The sequence below is a fragment of the Leopardus geoffroyi genome, chromosome B3, assembly GCF_018350155.1.
Source record: "Leopardus geoffroyi isolate Oge1 chromosome B3, O.geoffroyi_Oge1_pat1.0, whole genome shotgun sequence".
NCBI classification, from domain to species: Eukaryota; Metazoa; Chordata; class Mammalia; order Carnivora; family Felidae; genus Leopardus; species Leopardus geoffroyi.
The window spans coordinates 121533048-121548619 of NC_059337.1; the positions used below are offsets into that span (position 1 = coordinate 121533048).

At 55.8% G+C, this 15572-nt stretch overlaps 1 protein-coding gene across 2 annotated transcripts in view; it reads left to right on the plus strand.

Annotated features, from left to right (window-relative positions):
* The window catches only part of ESRRB (estrogen related receptor beta), a 173632-nt gene extending 158439 nt beyond the window's left edge, over positions 1–15193 (plus strand). For both annotated transcript variants that reach the window (XM_045451611.1, XM_045451609.1), the window contains exons 6-7: positions 5664–5933; positions 12081–15193. In XM_045451611.1, the coding sequence (XP_045307567.1) occupies positions 5664–5933; positions 12081–12325 (515 nt within the window). In that variant the 3' untranslated portion in view covers positions 12326–15193. The remainder of the gene's footprint in view (positions 1–5663; positions 5934–12080) is intronic.
* Positions 15194–15572: the final 379 nt, after the last annotated feature.

Below are 15572 nucleotides of genomic sequence, written 5' to 3' on the forward strand. Positions count from 1 at the left end.
GAGAGGGGGAGACACAGAATCGGAAGCAGGCTCCAGGCTCTGAGCTGTCAGCACAGAGCCCGACATGGGGCTTGAACTCACAAACCGTGAGATCATGACCTGAGCCGAAGTCGGACTCTTCAGCGGCTGAGCCACCCAGGCTCCCCCACAAAATACTTTTTCCTGAGAAAGTCTAAACGTACAAAAATAGACCAGACCTCCATGAGGAACCTCCATGACACTTGCTTCAATATTACCACCCCACTGCCTGTTTCCCTTTACCTCTACCCTGTTTCCCATCTCCTGCACACTTAGGAGGCAGCAAGGAGAACCACGGGACAGAGGGATGCCATGGGCTGTGGGGGCAGAGGGCAGACGCTGAGCTAGGCCTTCAGGACTGATGGGCAGTGGCCATGGAGGAAAAGCCCAGAAGGGCAGCAGGGCGCCACGCACACAAGTTTTCAGGCTGCAGGCCAGAAGCTAACATATGTACACAGGCGCTGAGCGACCCGCTTGGCCAGTAGGAAGGATCGTTTGAGCACAAAACTCATTTCTAAGCAGCCCCCCCCCCCCCCCACCGGCTTTCACTCACATGTTTGAACACACAGGACACTTTCACATGGGTGAGCTCCCTAGGGAGCTCAGGCTGATTGCGGCTCACTCAGAATAGCAGCCATTCCTTTGTTTCAGTCTGTCTGCAGTGGCCTTACCCCGCACACATGCAGGCTTTTACCTGGAGTTGAACTTTCCAAGTCCTGGGTTGCCCAGCGGATAAGCCCGAGTCTTTAGAGCGCCCACCCCTCGTTCCCCGGGAGCGACAGGTTCGAGCAAGGGGCAGCAGCCTTTAAGAGGCAGTGGGTATCGCTTGATGAATTGTCCTGTCACCCCAGGTGGCCTGGAGGCTCCGCCAGCCAGGGGAGCCCTCCCAGGCCAGGGTGACACGTGCACACCTCTGCGGGGGGGACCCCCCAGAGGCCTCCTCACGGAGGGCTCCTCAGCGGCCCTGCTCCCAGGTAGCCACCGTCTGGCTCTCACTGGGGAGAGAAGAATGCCAGCGGCCGATGAAATATGGGCTGCCGAGTGACAGCAGCTGTGTCTGGAGTGGCCTCAGATCCTATAATTACATCTCCCTTTATTACCTCTGCTAATGGCCCTCCAGGTCGACAGAAACGATAATAAATTAACAGATTATGAACTCCACTTGCCACAAATTATGTGCTCTTTTTTTTTTTTTTTTCCTTAAATTCTAGGAGCTCATGCTGTCAAACCACTGGGGGATGGGGGCTTGGGAAGATCCTGACTGTTATCAGATCAGTTGGTGCAGATAAAGCAACTTTGTGGGGGTGGGCAGCACGGTCCCAGGAGGGGAGGCGGGCAGGGACAGCCAGCTGGGGCAGGGCAGGACCTCCAGCGGGCAGTGCTCTCGCCCCGGGGCCTGGGCCACACCAGCCTCTCCCGGAAGCCACCCTGTCCCAGAATTGCTAATTGCTCGATGGAGGAGGAGACCCAGCCCAGCACAGAAAAGCAGACGTGGAGGGTGCTTGGCCGAAGGACAGAGAGGAGGGCTTCAGCCCTTGGTCTGGGTTTAAATAGAAGAAAGAGTATGTGCTTTTACCAAAGATGACGGGCAGGGACAGAGGGCTGGAAATTAGGAGTTCCAAATCCCTCATCTTTCTTAAACATCCTTCTGGGAATTTCCTGTGCACGTACAGCCACTGTGTGCGTACGTGTGTGTGTATGTTCTCTCCCCACCATGAGACCATTCTAGAACAACTGCTCTACATCTTGCTTTTTTTCATTGAATTCTATAACATGGTAGCACTTCCCTTGTGCTAGGCAGTGTACCGAGTACTCCGCACGTTGGCTCATTCAATCCACACGGTCCCGTTAGGGAAGTATTACTATTATTCCCGTTTTACAGATGAGGAAACTGAGGCACACAGAAGTGGACATACCCAGCGTCACAGCCAGTGGTCAGCAGAGCTAGGATTGTAGGGTCTGGTCGTGGCATCTGTGTCCTTAATAGTTAAGTCCTCCTTACATTCATGGGTGTCTTTCCACACCCACAAAAATAGTTCTACCTCATTCTTTCTGGTGACTTCTAACGTGCCATTCGTTTAGCTAATAATTATGTTTATATAGTAATTACACGAATCACATTAGTTACATTTAGGTTGTTTCCTGCTTGAGGCCATTACAGACTGATGGAACAAAACACCCTTTCACATTTATCTCTGTGTATTTGTGCATCCTTTTCTTTCTGGGAGAAATCCCTAGCAGTGGAATTTCCAGGTTGAAGGAAGCATGCCTTTTGTTTTATGCTGGATTTAGTTTTATTTTGGGACATCTTAAATATGGACAGGTTCAAAGACCAAAACTAGGTAGAAATGTGCACACAGAGCCTTCCCCTCCAGCCCCGTCGCCTCCCCTCCTTCCTCCTAGAGCTGTTTTTATATTTCATTCTTCCTTCTAGTGTGTCTTTTTTTGAAGTACTAGAAAGTATTTGAACTTTTTAAAATATTAGGACATACCACATATTTCCCCCCCTACCTTGCACAAAGAGAAGCAGCCTCTATATATCATTCAGCACTTTGGAGAGTACATTTGGATTTTCAAAGCCCCTTCCAGCTCCTTTCGGAGCCACTCAAGGAGAAGGAGAGAGGTCAGGGGCCGAGGGCCAAGTCCACTGCAGAGAGGTCCGCACACAGGCCTAGGTCTATCCTCAGATGGTGGCCCAAACTCTCAAAGGCGCTGTCCCCTTTCTCCCACCACCTGCTCCCCTCCTCCCAGAGGGCAGGCCTGTGTCTCTGGCTTCTGCACGATGGGAAAAGGTGCCGAAATTCAAACTCATGGCTGAAGGACTGAGAGGGTCTCAGCGAGTTCTTTGGGCCCATTTTCTTATCACCTAGGAGTCAGGGTCCAATGGCATTTGTTGTGCTCTGTGCTGGGAATATGCACTGCGCATCTCCCTTGTCCCAGCCGGCGCTTGGCAGTGGGGGTGGGGAGAGGGACAGCAGCTCATTCCCGCACCCTGGGGTGTGCTCGCCAGTGGGGCCCTCGCCACCCTCTTTAGAACCCCTCCTACCCTGCAGGGTTCAGCCCCAAGTCTTCTTCTGCAAAGCCTTCGGCACGTTCTTGTTTGGGCCAAGTTCTCAGAGCCCTCCACCCCCCTTGTTCTTCTCACTGCCCCAATTTCAGGGTCACGGCAGAGCTCGGTGCTCGGGGCATGCCTTTCCCTCCTGACCGTGAGCGCTTTCACGCAGGGACCCCTTCTGGTTGGAGCTCACCGTTCTGCCCACAGGGCCTGGCATTTAGCAGGTGCCCAGTGAGGAGGTGCTGGATGAAGGAAGAGACCAAAGATGCTGTTAACGTGCCTCTGGTGATGGTACCTTCGTGATGGGCGTCACAGGGGTCCCTTCTCTTTCGTTTCCAGAAGTCTCGCTCTTACCTCACCTCCCTTTTGGCAATTGTCTGTTAATTTTGCCCCGTCCACCTCCTACATCTTCCCTCCCGGTCTGTCTGCTTCCAGTGCAGCCCCCACGTCCCTGCGTGCACACACCCTCATGAGCTGGCTGATTGGGATCTGTTAATTAATGTCGCCCAAGCCCTCTCCCGCTCAGAGGCCCGATAAGGGAAATTGGATGTCCGTTCTATCTGCCTTTTATTACCTCCCGGCTCTCCCTGCCACCACAGGCTGCCACACACCCCCTCTCACGCTGGGATCCAGACAGCACGCATACACCTGACCCCTCTCCCCAAGGAGGTATGTCAATCCAGGCCTGCCCCGTCCATCAGTGTCATCGCTCAGCTCTTTTGATGGGTGCCAGCAGCCAGGTGGTGAGCCAGGAGCCCCAGGAGTGCCCCCTAAGGTTGAACATTCGCGCACTGGTTGGAAAATGGAGAGGGACCGTGGGTTTTAGACTCGGGGGATGGCAGGTGAGGGGTGGGACAGACTCCACGGAAACCCAGAGCGATGGGCCTGTCGAGAAGCTCAGGACCACCCCGGGCCTCCAGCTGTACCCAGAAGGAAGAAGAGAGTCATGCCAGTAGTGTGCTAATAACAACAAAAACAGTAACGACAGCCACGGGCATCACCCTTCGGTCAGGCTCGCCGGGCACCGCCGGTGTAGGGAACAGAGGGGGCCTGTCTGAAAACCAATTCTTCACCCTCGAAGCCCCCGCATCAGCGCTGCACCCACACGGGGTGAGGTGCCAGGGTGCCAATGCAGCGGAGACCCACATGGGCAACCTCAGACCCGGCCGCCCGGGATGCATGGTACATACAGGTGGCTGTGTGGATACTCTTCCTTCTTTCCGTCAGTCTGGTGGCATCCGTGTGGGAGCCAATCTTGGAATTTCTGGCCGAAGTTACCACCTTGTGTTTAGTGACCGAGAAGTTTAAAAATCAACTTCTTCCCTCCCTCCCTTCTCCTTCCTCCTCCTCCTCCTCCTCCTCCTCCTCCTCCTCCTCCTCCTGCTCCTTCTTCTCTACCCTCGTCTCAGATCAAAATGTTAATTGTTCCGGGATGCCTGGCTCTGTTGGTTAAGCATCTGCTTCTTGGTTTTGGCTCAGGTCATCATCTCACAGTTTGTGAGTTGGAGCCCCGCGATGGGCAAGAGTTTAAAAAAAAAAAAAAAAAGATGTTCATTGTTCCGTGCCTGAGTTAAGTACATGTATAAAGCAATTCCAGACACTTCTCATTTTGCACATGAAGACTTTTCATCTCATCATTAATAGCAATAGTACGAGCTCAGGGAACATGTTGTATGTCCCATAATCGTTGTCTTATTTAGACCTCGTGGAGAGTCTGAAGCAGGTGTTAACAGTTATACCCATTTCACAGAAGGGGATGCTGAGGTTTGGGGCAGTTACAACTTTCACACGGTCAGCCTGCAGCTAGGAAATGGGGAGTCAGGGTTCAGGCCCAGGCAATCTCCCGAGCACATTGGACAAGACCATGTCATAATTCAGGAGCCATCCCCATCCCGACCTCCTTTTGCGCTGGGGTCAGCCTCCTTACTAGCAGGGAGGGGGAAACTCCCATGATTCTAAGCTCTCGGAATGCAGGACGGCTAGGGTCATCGTTAGGTGGAGAGTGATGGCCCAGGACGGCAGGGGTCTGACCCCTGGAGGAGAGGCTGCTCTGTGAGAAAGTGCCCCCTGACCCTGGGGGCTCTTGAGCTCTTAGCAGCCCGGGCTGTGGTCACTAGGGGGTCACTGGCTGGGAACAGCTGAGTCCTCTCTCCTGGTTGGGCCCCGGGGTCGGCACACACAGCTGAGACTCTGCAACGTTAAAACGCCAAAATGTCCCCTGGTTGAGCAGAGAGAGGGATCTGGAAAGTCCCCAGAGGGAAGGGGACCCAGTACTGCCGCCTTTTGATCCTATTATGAATTTAAAAACCCCTTCAATTACAAACACATTTAATTAACCAAAAAAAAAAACCTCTCCAGACATTTGAAAATAGCACAGAACTAACAACAAGAGTGATAATAACAATTGTCAACATTGACCGAGCTCTCATTACATAAGTCTTTTCCGTGAATTCCCCGTCTGACTCACTGGCCAAGGGAAGGACGAGGAGTTCAGCAGGTACGGAGGGAGGGGCAGGATCGGGGCCCGGGACCACCTCCTCCAGCCAGCCCTCCTGACTGCTGCTGCCCTCCTTGCCCCTTCTTCCCGCAGGCTTCTCGAACCTCTCTCTCGGGGACCAGATGAGCCTGCTGCAGAGCGCCTGGATGGAGATCCTCATCCTGGGCATCGTGTACCGCTCGCTGCCCTACGAGGACAAGCTGGTGTATGCTGAGGATTACATCATGGACGAGGAGCACTCCCGCCTCGCGGGGCTGCTGGAGCTCTACCGAGCCATCCTGCAGCTGGTGCGCAGGTACAAGAAGCTCAAGGTGGAGAAGGAGGAGTTTGTGACACTCAAGGCCCTGGCTCTGGCCAACTCAGGTAAGGGCGGGCACGGGCCCCACGGTGGGACCTTCCGGAGGTCTTCTTGGGCCCCGGGGGGCACAGCCCCGGAGCTCGTGAGCGGGGCCACCGTGAGAGGCAGGGTGGCGTGAAGATGCCCGAGGTTCTTGTCACCAAAGGTTGTGCAAGGGGTTGGCCTGGAGCTAAAAGAAAAGGGCGGTGACCAAGGCCCGCGATAGGTGCTTCCTGAGCCCTTGATTTGCAGGGCGTTCTACGAACTGAGCCTCTGCTATCTAGCCCAGCACACCGGTTAAGGACAGAGGCTCTACAGTCGCTGAGAGTCAAATCCTGCTTCTGCTACTTGGGCAAGTCGCTTCCCTCTGTGCCTCCTATTCTTTATCAGTAAAAGGGGAACAATGCAGAGTCCCTCCCCCACCAGACAGTGGAGGGGGTTTATTTGTACATCATTATGTTACACTCACAACACGCTGGGCTTACAGTAAGCGTTGAACCTGCTAAATAAATTAGCTGTGAACTTACTTAATTCTTAACAACCCTGTGAGCAAGGGGCTCATGATTTTTACCCCATTTTATAGACGGGGGAACTGAGGCTTGGAGAAAATTGCCCAGGGCCACACTGTCAAAGGGTGTCGGAGCTAGGACTCAAACCAAGGCCCTCTCGTTGCAAAATCAACCCCCAGCTTGTAGCCACTCCTTGAATCTGCCAGTCAGATCGCTCAGGCACAAGAGAGAGAATACCTTCCCAGCTGAGTGGTCTGGTCTGTCGTTAAGAAGGAGGGCTTCATGTCCCACTCTTGATTTTGGCTCCGGTCAATGATCTCAGGGTCGTGAGATCGAGCCCCGTGTCTTGCTCCGCACTGGGCAGGGGGCCTGCTTGGGATTCTCTCTCTCCCTCTCCCTCTCCCCCTCCTCAGCTTGTGCACGCTCGGTCGCTCTCAAAAATAAAAAATAAATAAAAGTAAAATAAAACTCTTTAAAAAGGAGGCTTCGCCTCCCTTCCTTCAGCCCCTTGCAGCTCCTGGCTGGAATCTCTGGGGACAGGGGCTGGGCACTCGTGATGCAGGTGAGCGAGCTGGACTGTCATCTGTGTCCACACTTGGGGAGCACCCACCGTATGCGGGGTACTGTGCCAGGCAGGGGGTGGAGAATGCAGGAGAAAATCAGGCTCCCTGTCCTAAAGAGAGACTGTCAGGCAGGCACACACGGTTCCCCAGGGCAGTGCGTGTGCCTTGCCCAAGTCTGGTCAGATGGACCCAAGTTCAAATTTTAGCTCTGACACTTAGTAGCAGTGTGGCCTGGGCAGGTTGGCAACCTTCCTTAGCCCTGTCCTTGTGTGTACAATGGGGACATTCCAGTACCTTCTCCAAGCACTTTGGTCTTGAATGACCGACTGAAGATATAGCACTTAGACCAGTGCCTGGCCTAGAGCAAATGTTCAATAAATATTAATTATTATCATTATTGTTAATATTAGAGGAAACAAAGTGTCATCCGCACAGGGAAGAGGGACAGCTGGTTCCCAGGCGGAGACGGTACAAACAGGGTAAGCGACCGGTTTGCAGGGTACGGTTCGGCTTTTAGTAAGTCCCGTGTCCCAGGAAACCTCAGTCCCTGGCGAGCCGAGACCGTGGTCCCCCTAACAAATATTTTCAGAGAGAACGCAGGGGTGCTGCCGCTGCCCTGCTCAGCCCCCCTTTACTGGGCTCGTGCTCCCCTGCCCCAGCTGTTGAGTTGTGCTGCTGATAGCTCACAGCTGCCCCCTCGGCCAAGATCTGCCCTCACCTGCCGTGCCCAGAGAGTCAGGCACCTTGGCACCACCAACTAATGGCGACCCACACAGGGGAACAAAAGGCTGGACTCTTGGCAGGGCGAGATCAGAGCCCTAGTGGATCAGGCCAAAGCGGAGGCCACGTCCTCACCTTGCTTGTTCCCACCCTCACCCTGTCCTGCCTCCCTCCCTCCCTCCCTTTCTCCTGAGAGCACACCCTCCAGAAAATCTGTGCACCCAGACCCTGGTCTTGGGCTCTGCTCTTGGGGATCCTGATCTAGTGTAGAGAGGGAAGCATTTCCTTTAGTGCAACTCCCTTTTATTAATAAACAAATGCAAGAGAATGATTAAACATTTACATGCTTCTATACATAACCTATACATCTTTAAAACATTTGTTTTTAATATTTATTTTGAGAGAGAGAAGTAGGCAAGTGGGGGCGGGGACGGGCAGAGAGAGAGAGAGAGGTGAGAGAGAATCCCAAGCAGGCTCCGTGCTGTCCGCGCAGAGTCAGACTCAGGGCTCGATCCCGTGAACCGTGAGATCATGACCTCAGCCGAAAACAAGAGTCGGACGCTTAACCGGCTGAGCCACCCAGGCGCCCAGACTGTTTACGTAAAATGGTAGTGTGTTCTTGGTTAGAGAATGCCGGGGCTGTTGGGTTTTTTAAAAGTAGTTTTCTTTTAAATTTTTTTTTTTTTTTCAACGTTTATTTATTTTTGGGACAGAGAGAGACAGAGCATGAACGGGGGAGGGGCAGAGAGAGAGGGAGACACAGAATCGGAAACAGGCTCCAGGCTCTGAGCCATCAGCCCAGAGCCTGACGCGGGGCTCGAACTCCCAGACCGCGAGATCGTGACCTGGCTGAAGTCGGACGCTTAACCGACTGCGCCACCCAGGCGCCCCAAAAAGTAGTTTTCAATTTCCAGGACGACTAGCAGGTGGCACTACGGTGTGGGCACCCATCCCACCCTCATCCCCCACCCCCGCACGGGTTCCTCTGTCGTTCACATCTTGTATTGGTGTGGCAATTTGTTACAATTAATGAGCCAGTATTGATACATTATTATTAACAAAAGTCCCTGGTTGCCATCCAGGTTTTACTCTTTGTGTTGTGTGGGTCTATAGATTTGACAAATGGGCAGTGACAGCCCCCGCCCCCCCTCCCCCCCCCCCCCGCCGGTCCCTACTGTACACAGTGGTCCCACCCCTCGTGAGCCTGTGCCACCTACTGAGAGGGAAGCACCTCAGCCAGCCGTTGCAGGGGGCTGGGGGTCTGTGTGGGCGGAGGGGACTCGGTGAACGCAGAGGACACAGCGTGGGGACAGCGAGGCCCGCAAGGCTGCCGGGCCTTGGAGGGCACGTCTTTGCTTTTAGACTCTCCTGACACTTCATCCCTGACCTCGAGCTCGAGCTCAGGCTGGCCCATGTGGGGAGGAGGAGGGTGAAGAGGTGGGGTGCCGCTGTCACGTCTATGCCACCTCTCAATGTCAGGCCGTGACGGCGTTCAGATGGCTCCGTAGCTCAGCTCTCGTCCTGATCTCACAGGCACGTGCGTGCACACACACAGGCACAGAGACATACACGTGCGTGTGAAGACAGGCATGCATGCAAATACAGACACACATGCACACACAGACATGCATGCTCACAGACACCTACACATGCACACACATACATGCACACACATGCATACAGACACTCATGCACACATACGTGTGCACGCAAATACAGACGCATACACGTGCACACATACATGCACACATACATATATGGACACACGTGCACACACAGACATACACACAGGCTTAGGTACACATACATGCACATACAGTTACACACACACGAACACACACGCATGCATACAGACACATGCACTCATACACATGTTCACAAATACGACACACATACACGCTTGCACACACATGCAGATGTGCACACGCAGGCACACACATAAGCACACATGCACACACAGCACCTGGGGACTGACAGTGGTTTAGTGACACGAGCCCATCAGGAGATTCAGTTGGATCAAGCTTCGCCTGAGTACACACTGTCATGTCATGGGAGACAAAGTTCCAGGAACCTGCGCTTCTGGCCCGGTGGCACCTCCCAGGCCATCCTGTGGCTTACGTGCCGGTCCAAGTAGTTCAGAACAGAGAAGGAGGAGTTTGTGATGCTCACAGCCCTGGCTGCATAGTCGAGCAGTCAGCTGTGGGCAGGAAATGGGGGAAAGCCTAGGCCTGCTATGAGTAAGGCCAGAAAAGTAGGTTGGGGTCAGACCAGAGGCTCTAGGGCTAGGAAGCGGGTAGGAAGGGATTGGGTTGCAATAGGGTCGGTCCAGGGAGCCATGAAAGGTTGTACAGCAAGGTAGGAAAATCCCCCAAACAGTGTGTTAGCTGGAGGAGAGACAGGCGCCAGGAGGTGGCTGGAGTGGTCCTGGTGGTGGCCCACAGTGCCACTGCTCAGGCTGAGGGCATGGGATGGGACCACTCACATGGGGCTCGGGGGCTGGCTCCAGGCAGAAGAGCGACGCACATCAGAGACAGGCCGGGGCCCCCAAACCATAGCCCCTCGGGAGCCTGCCAGCCATCTTTCACCCCAAGTCCCATCTCCAAGGCTCCTTGACAGCAGAAAAAATTCATAGCCATTGATTTTGTAATTAACAGTTTATCAATGCCATCGATACAGACTCACTGATGGATTGCAGAGAAATTAATCTTGCAATGTTATTTTATTTCATTTTTGGTCGAAGGCAGCTGCCAATTTTGGCCTCCTTGGGGAGGTGAGGGGATGGGGAGAGGAAGCTGGCGGGAGGCAGGGAGTCTGGATGGCCACGTCCCAGCCTTACAGGGACCAGCGCATCTCGAGTGCACATTCTGGAAACAGCTGAGAGTGTAGGAATGGAGCCATGCTCCTTTTCCAAGTGGAGAAGGAGTCCTCGCTGCTCCAACAAGGTGAAGGGTATGGGGCCAGTAACGCCCCAGCCCACTAAAGGCACTTGCCCCCCGGCTGAGTTCTCACCGTGATGACAGTATTACGTTTATTAGGTGGTTTCTAAGTGCCTGGTAATGTGCTATCTCTTTTAACCCTCACCACGATCCTGTGGGGTAGGAGGTATTTGCTCCATTTTACAGATGAAGAAACAGTCTCAGAGAGCCTAAGTAACTTGGCCCAAATAACACAGCATCTAGGACTTGAGACTCTGGCCTTCCTCATTCTGCTTTTCTCCCAAGAGAAGGCAGGACCCTGGAGGCATAGGCTGAGTGTGGATCCAGAAGGTCAGAAGGAGTCACTGGGGTCAGCCAGTTGGAACAGCTGCCCTTGGCAGTCTGGTACCTAAACTAACCCAGCACGCGCAGGAATCGCCCTGCTCTCTTGAGGAACTCTGGGGCCTCGCCCCGCCTTCCTGGCAGCCTCCCCAGAGCCTTTGGCTCACTTGACCCAGATGCACCCTTACTTCCCGCCTCTGGCAGGCATCAAACACTGCGGTTCAGTGTGGTGGCTCGAGATCTTTAAGGAGTGTCTGAAGAAGGCTGGGTGTTCTCCCCGAGGCTGGGGAATGAGTTCCAGTACGTTGCCTTTGCTTCAGCCCCGACCCCGCTGTAACCCAGCTGTCAGCACCTGCCCTGCTGGGATTTAGGTAACTTTCGTTTGAACCCCCAGTGCCTGCCTGAATCCAAAGCCCTCCTCAGGATTTTTGGAGAGCTCCCCACGGCACCCTCCGTCACTGTGCCCCATGCGTCCGGCCAGGCCATCTCGGTCCCCCAGCACAGGGCACCTCCACGCAGAGCCCAGCCCCTTTCTCTGTGTGTGGATTCCGTACCCGGCATTCTGTCAGGTTAGTGATGTCCCTGAAGATGAGCTGGTGATGATGCCCCCGGCTGGGCATTTCCTTCGGGACAGGAACTGTTTTCAGCCCTTGACCTGTATTAAGTCATTCAACCTCTTGAGGTAGGTATGGCTGTTACGTCATTTAACGGATGAGAAAAACAGGGCACAGAGAAGTTCAATGACTTGCCTAAAGTCACACAGCTTGGCAAGTGACGGACACAGGATTCCAACCCACCAGGCTGCTCCAGAATCCTCCTGGCACCTCCAGGGCAGTGACGGGTCGGCTCCCATTCAAGTCCTTCAGGGTCTCCGCCGCCACCTCCTGGTGGTTTCTCGAGAGATGACCTTCCTAGATACAGATCGCTCCCGGGGTCCAAGCCTCCGCTGTGTCGTTGGCCTCCGTGACCTCGGGCTGGCCGCTTATGCTCTGTGAGCCTCAAGTCTCCTTCTTTGTAGAGTGAGGATTTGGAAGGCCACCCCGCAGAGGCCCAGGGGCCCCAGGGTGGAGCCCATCCCCCGGGGCGTCCGGCCACACCCGCTGACGCGAGCCCTGTGCCCACAGATTCCATGTACATCGAGGATCTGGAGGCGGTGCAGAAGCTCCAGGACCTGCTGCACGAGGCTCTGCAGGACTACGAGCTGAGCCAGCGCCACGAGGAGCCGCGGAGGACCGGCAAGCTGCTGCTGACGCTGCCCCTGCTGCGGCAGACGGCTGCCAAGGCCGTGCAGCACTTCTACAGCGTCAAACTGCAGGGCAAGGTGCCCATGCACAAACTCTTCCTGGAGATGCTGGAGGCCAAGGTCTGATGGCCCGGCACATGGACCGACTCCCACCCGCGGACAGACCGACCGACCCGACGCGGAGACCTCCACAGCCACCAGCCTCGACCTTCAAGCCCTGTATCATGGCCACGAGCAGTCCCCGAGGAAGGGGCTTCTCGCCTCCCGGCTGCGTGCAGAGTCCTGGGTGCAGCGGGGCCGGGGAACAGGGATGGGAGGGCAGGGCGTGGGCTCACTTGTGACTGGCTTTTTCTCTGGTATGTTTTTCCTTCTCCACGGGCAGTGCTGACGCCCGGGCCAGGGCTGACTCCCTTGAGACTAGAGACCGTGAAGGAAGCCCCGCCTTTCCCACCAAACCACCAAGAGACAGCAGCGTATTTCCTCCCCCCGCCCCCCACCCACCTCCCTTTCCCACCTCGCGGACTGGGTGGCTGGTGCTCAGTGCCTAGGACGCCCCCGGCCCAGGCTAGGCGCCACCTGGAAGTTTTCCCTCCCCAGATGGCAGGTGCTTTCTTCCAGAGGCTCCGCCTACTCTGAGGTTCTCTGGGGCCCCTCAGGAGGCTGCGTACCTTCCCCGGTCCAGACCCAGACGGCTCGCACCCTCCGTCCTTCCCCTCGGTTTGGCACACTCCGCTCCCGTTAGGGACTCGCCGTGGAGGGAGCAGCTGGCAGAGCTCGTGCGTTTTCCCGGGCACACGCCCTTGTGTGCTCCCACCTGCCTGTCCCTGCTGTGCTGGGGCCCACCTGCCCTCCTCCCCTCCTGTCCCGGGAAATCCCTGCTACTTCCTGCCCCTACCTCAGAGCTCACTCAGTGGGTTCAGCCAGCCAAGGTGACTTCCGGGTCCGCAGCTGGGAACCGCACTGGCTCAGAAAAGAGCAGGGTCCAGGCGATACTCCCCAGAGCTCCTGCTTCTTGCCTGCTTCTCACCTCCCGCCCTTTCAGCCTTCAGGGCAGATCTGGAGCAGGTGGGCCTGTGGCAAGGCAGGGAGTGTAGGGACCTGGCCCCATCTGAGGGCACCCTGGGCACTGATTTCAGGCTGGCGGTCCTGGGAGGATTGGGGCAAGATGGGGGAGGCTCGAACCAATCTTTGCTGAACACAGAAAGGCCTAGAAGTAAGGAGGCAGGGGAACCCCAAAGACAGGGAGCTCAGGGGAGGTTGCCAGCCTGCCTGCTACATCCTGGCTTCTGGGGACAGTGGACACCAGGACTCCCCGTTCCCTGCATTCCAAAGGGTTGGGCGAATCAGTGCCACAGGAGGAGTGCTCCTGTCACCCTGGACTAAGGTGCGACGTAGGTCCCTGGGGACACTGAGAAGGCCCAGCTCTCTGGCGGGAGCCCCCGGTCTTCCTGGCTGCTGTGTAGACTGACCAACCACCCTGGTTGGCCCTGAACATTCCTGGTTTTAGCACTGAAGGCTGTGTCCTGGGAAACCCTTCAGTCCCAGGCAGATGGGGACAGTCTGTCTTCTGATTTCTGTGAGTGGCCTCAAAAGTCGGTTGTAACCCGCTCAGGGCAGCCCTGAGCACCTCGTGTGCTTGCACACGGGTTAGCGGGTGGCTGCTCAGAGGATCCCCCAAGGATGGAGTGGTGGGGGGAGGGTTCAGTGTGATGGGAAAAGCCCCTCCTACGCAGCTGCCTTGTGAAGCAGGGTTCGGGCAGCCCTACCGGGGACACTTGTGGGGAACGCACACGTGCACAGGCAGGCGGGATGGCTCACCCATCACTGGGACACCGGGGGGGCCGGGTGCTCGCTCCCAAGCCCCGCAGCTCTCCGCGTAAGGCGGCTGCGGCTGATGTCATCTTGCCACCTTCTCCACCCCAGACACTCCTGAATTTCTGTGCTGGGACCTGCTGAGGTCACCCCAGGCGGGAGGGCTGGCCGAGACCCAGCAGCTGCAGAGTGGCTGTCTGATGTCCTCACGTAGAAAATACCATGGGTTCCAGGAGGCCTCATGGCCCAGTGACGTGCGCTCCTCTCCTGTTAGCCGGTGGGGAATCCAAGGCCAAAGCCACGGGACAGTCAGCATTGTAACGATCGTCCGAGATGCTGCATCCCTAGGTCTCTGGGAAGTCCCAATCTGGGTGGACACACCCGCACCTCAGCATCAAGGGACCCGGGCAAAGACCCAAGTCTGACAACCACACCCTAAGGTCCGAACCCGAGGGACCTCACGGTGAGAGAAGTTGGGATCTGCTCCATGGGTGCCTCCCCAAGCCTTTCATCGTGCTGTGTGCTTGAGGAGGTGGGGCTGAGGGTGGCATCTCGTCACCCGGGTGTCCCTTCCTGCTCAAGCACGAGGACCTGAGCTGTCCGCCACGGCAGGGGGCTGCGCCCCAGCTGGGGTTTGCAGCCCATCCTTTTTAGGGGGAAGGATCTCAGCTAACGGTACAACTGGTTTGGGGTGGGTGGGTGTTGGGATGGATCTGGTGCCCCTGCAAGGGTCCTGCCTCTAGAGCCTCTCTCCAGCAGCGAGGGGAGCTGGTGATCCCGGGGGCTCTGTGTCAGCGAGGTGTGCACTGCTCTCACACTTGAGTTCCAGTGGCGACAGGAAGTGGTCCGACGGGAACTCATCCGGTGGGAAAGGCCCTGGTGTGTACCAACGGGCATTCAGAGAAAAAGTCTAGGCCAGCTTCTTAGCTGGAAGCCTTGCCAGCTTTGGGGCCTCCGTGGGAGGCGGGGGGAGGGGGCCCTGACTTGGTGGGGGATGGTGAAGTGAGGAGAGTTTAGGATGCCCCGTACCCCAGACGGGGTACTTGATGGAACTCAAGTTTGCCCCCAAATCTGCTGTTCCTGGAAAATCTGTAAAGAGGAAATCACCCTTCCCACTTGTATTCTCATGATACAGGTCATTGAAATGAACCAAGAAATAAAATGTGAAAATCCAACCACGGAGAAGGTGGTATTGGCTGGGTTTTGTTTGGTCCCCGTGTCCTGACCCTTTTAAAGCTTCTAGACTGTTTTTTGTCACGATGTGAACCTTGGTAGTGGCACCCAGGTTTTGCACACGGGAAACTTGGATTGTTTCCCAGGCCACAATTGAAGAAACCAAGTAGGAGGATCTCGAGACCAGAGGGGGCATCGGTTGGGAGGCCAGGCAGGGCTTTAGGACCCAGAATCTGCACCCGCCTCTGTGTCGGGGGCCACCCTTCCCTCCTCCAGACTCTCCCCTCCCCCTGGGCAGAGGGGAGAAGTCAAGGGTGGGGGGGAGCAGTGACAAACTGGTGACAAGAAGACAGAGGGGCCCATGCCCACGAACAGCACCAAAGAAAAG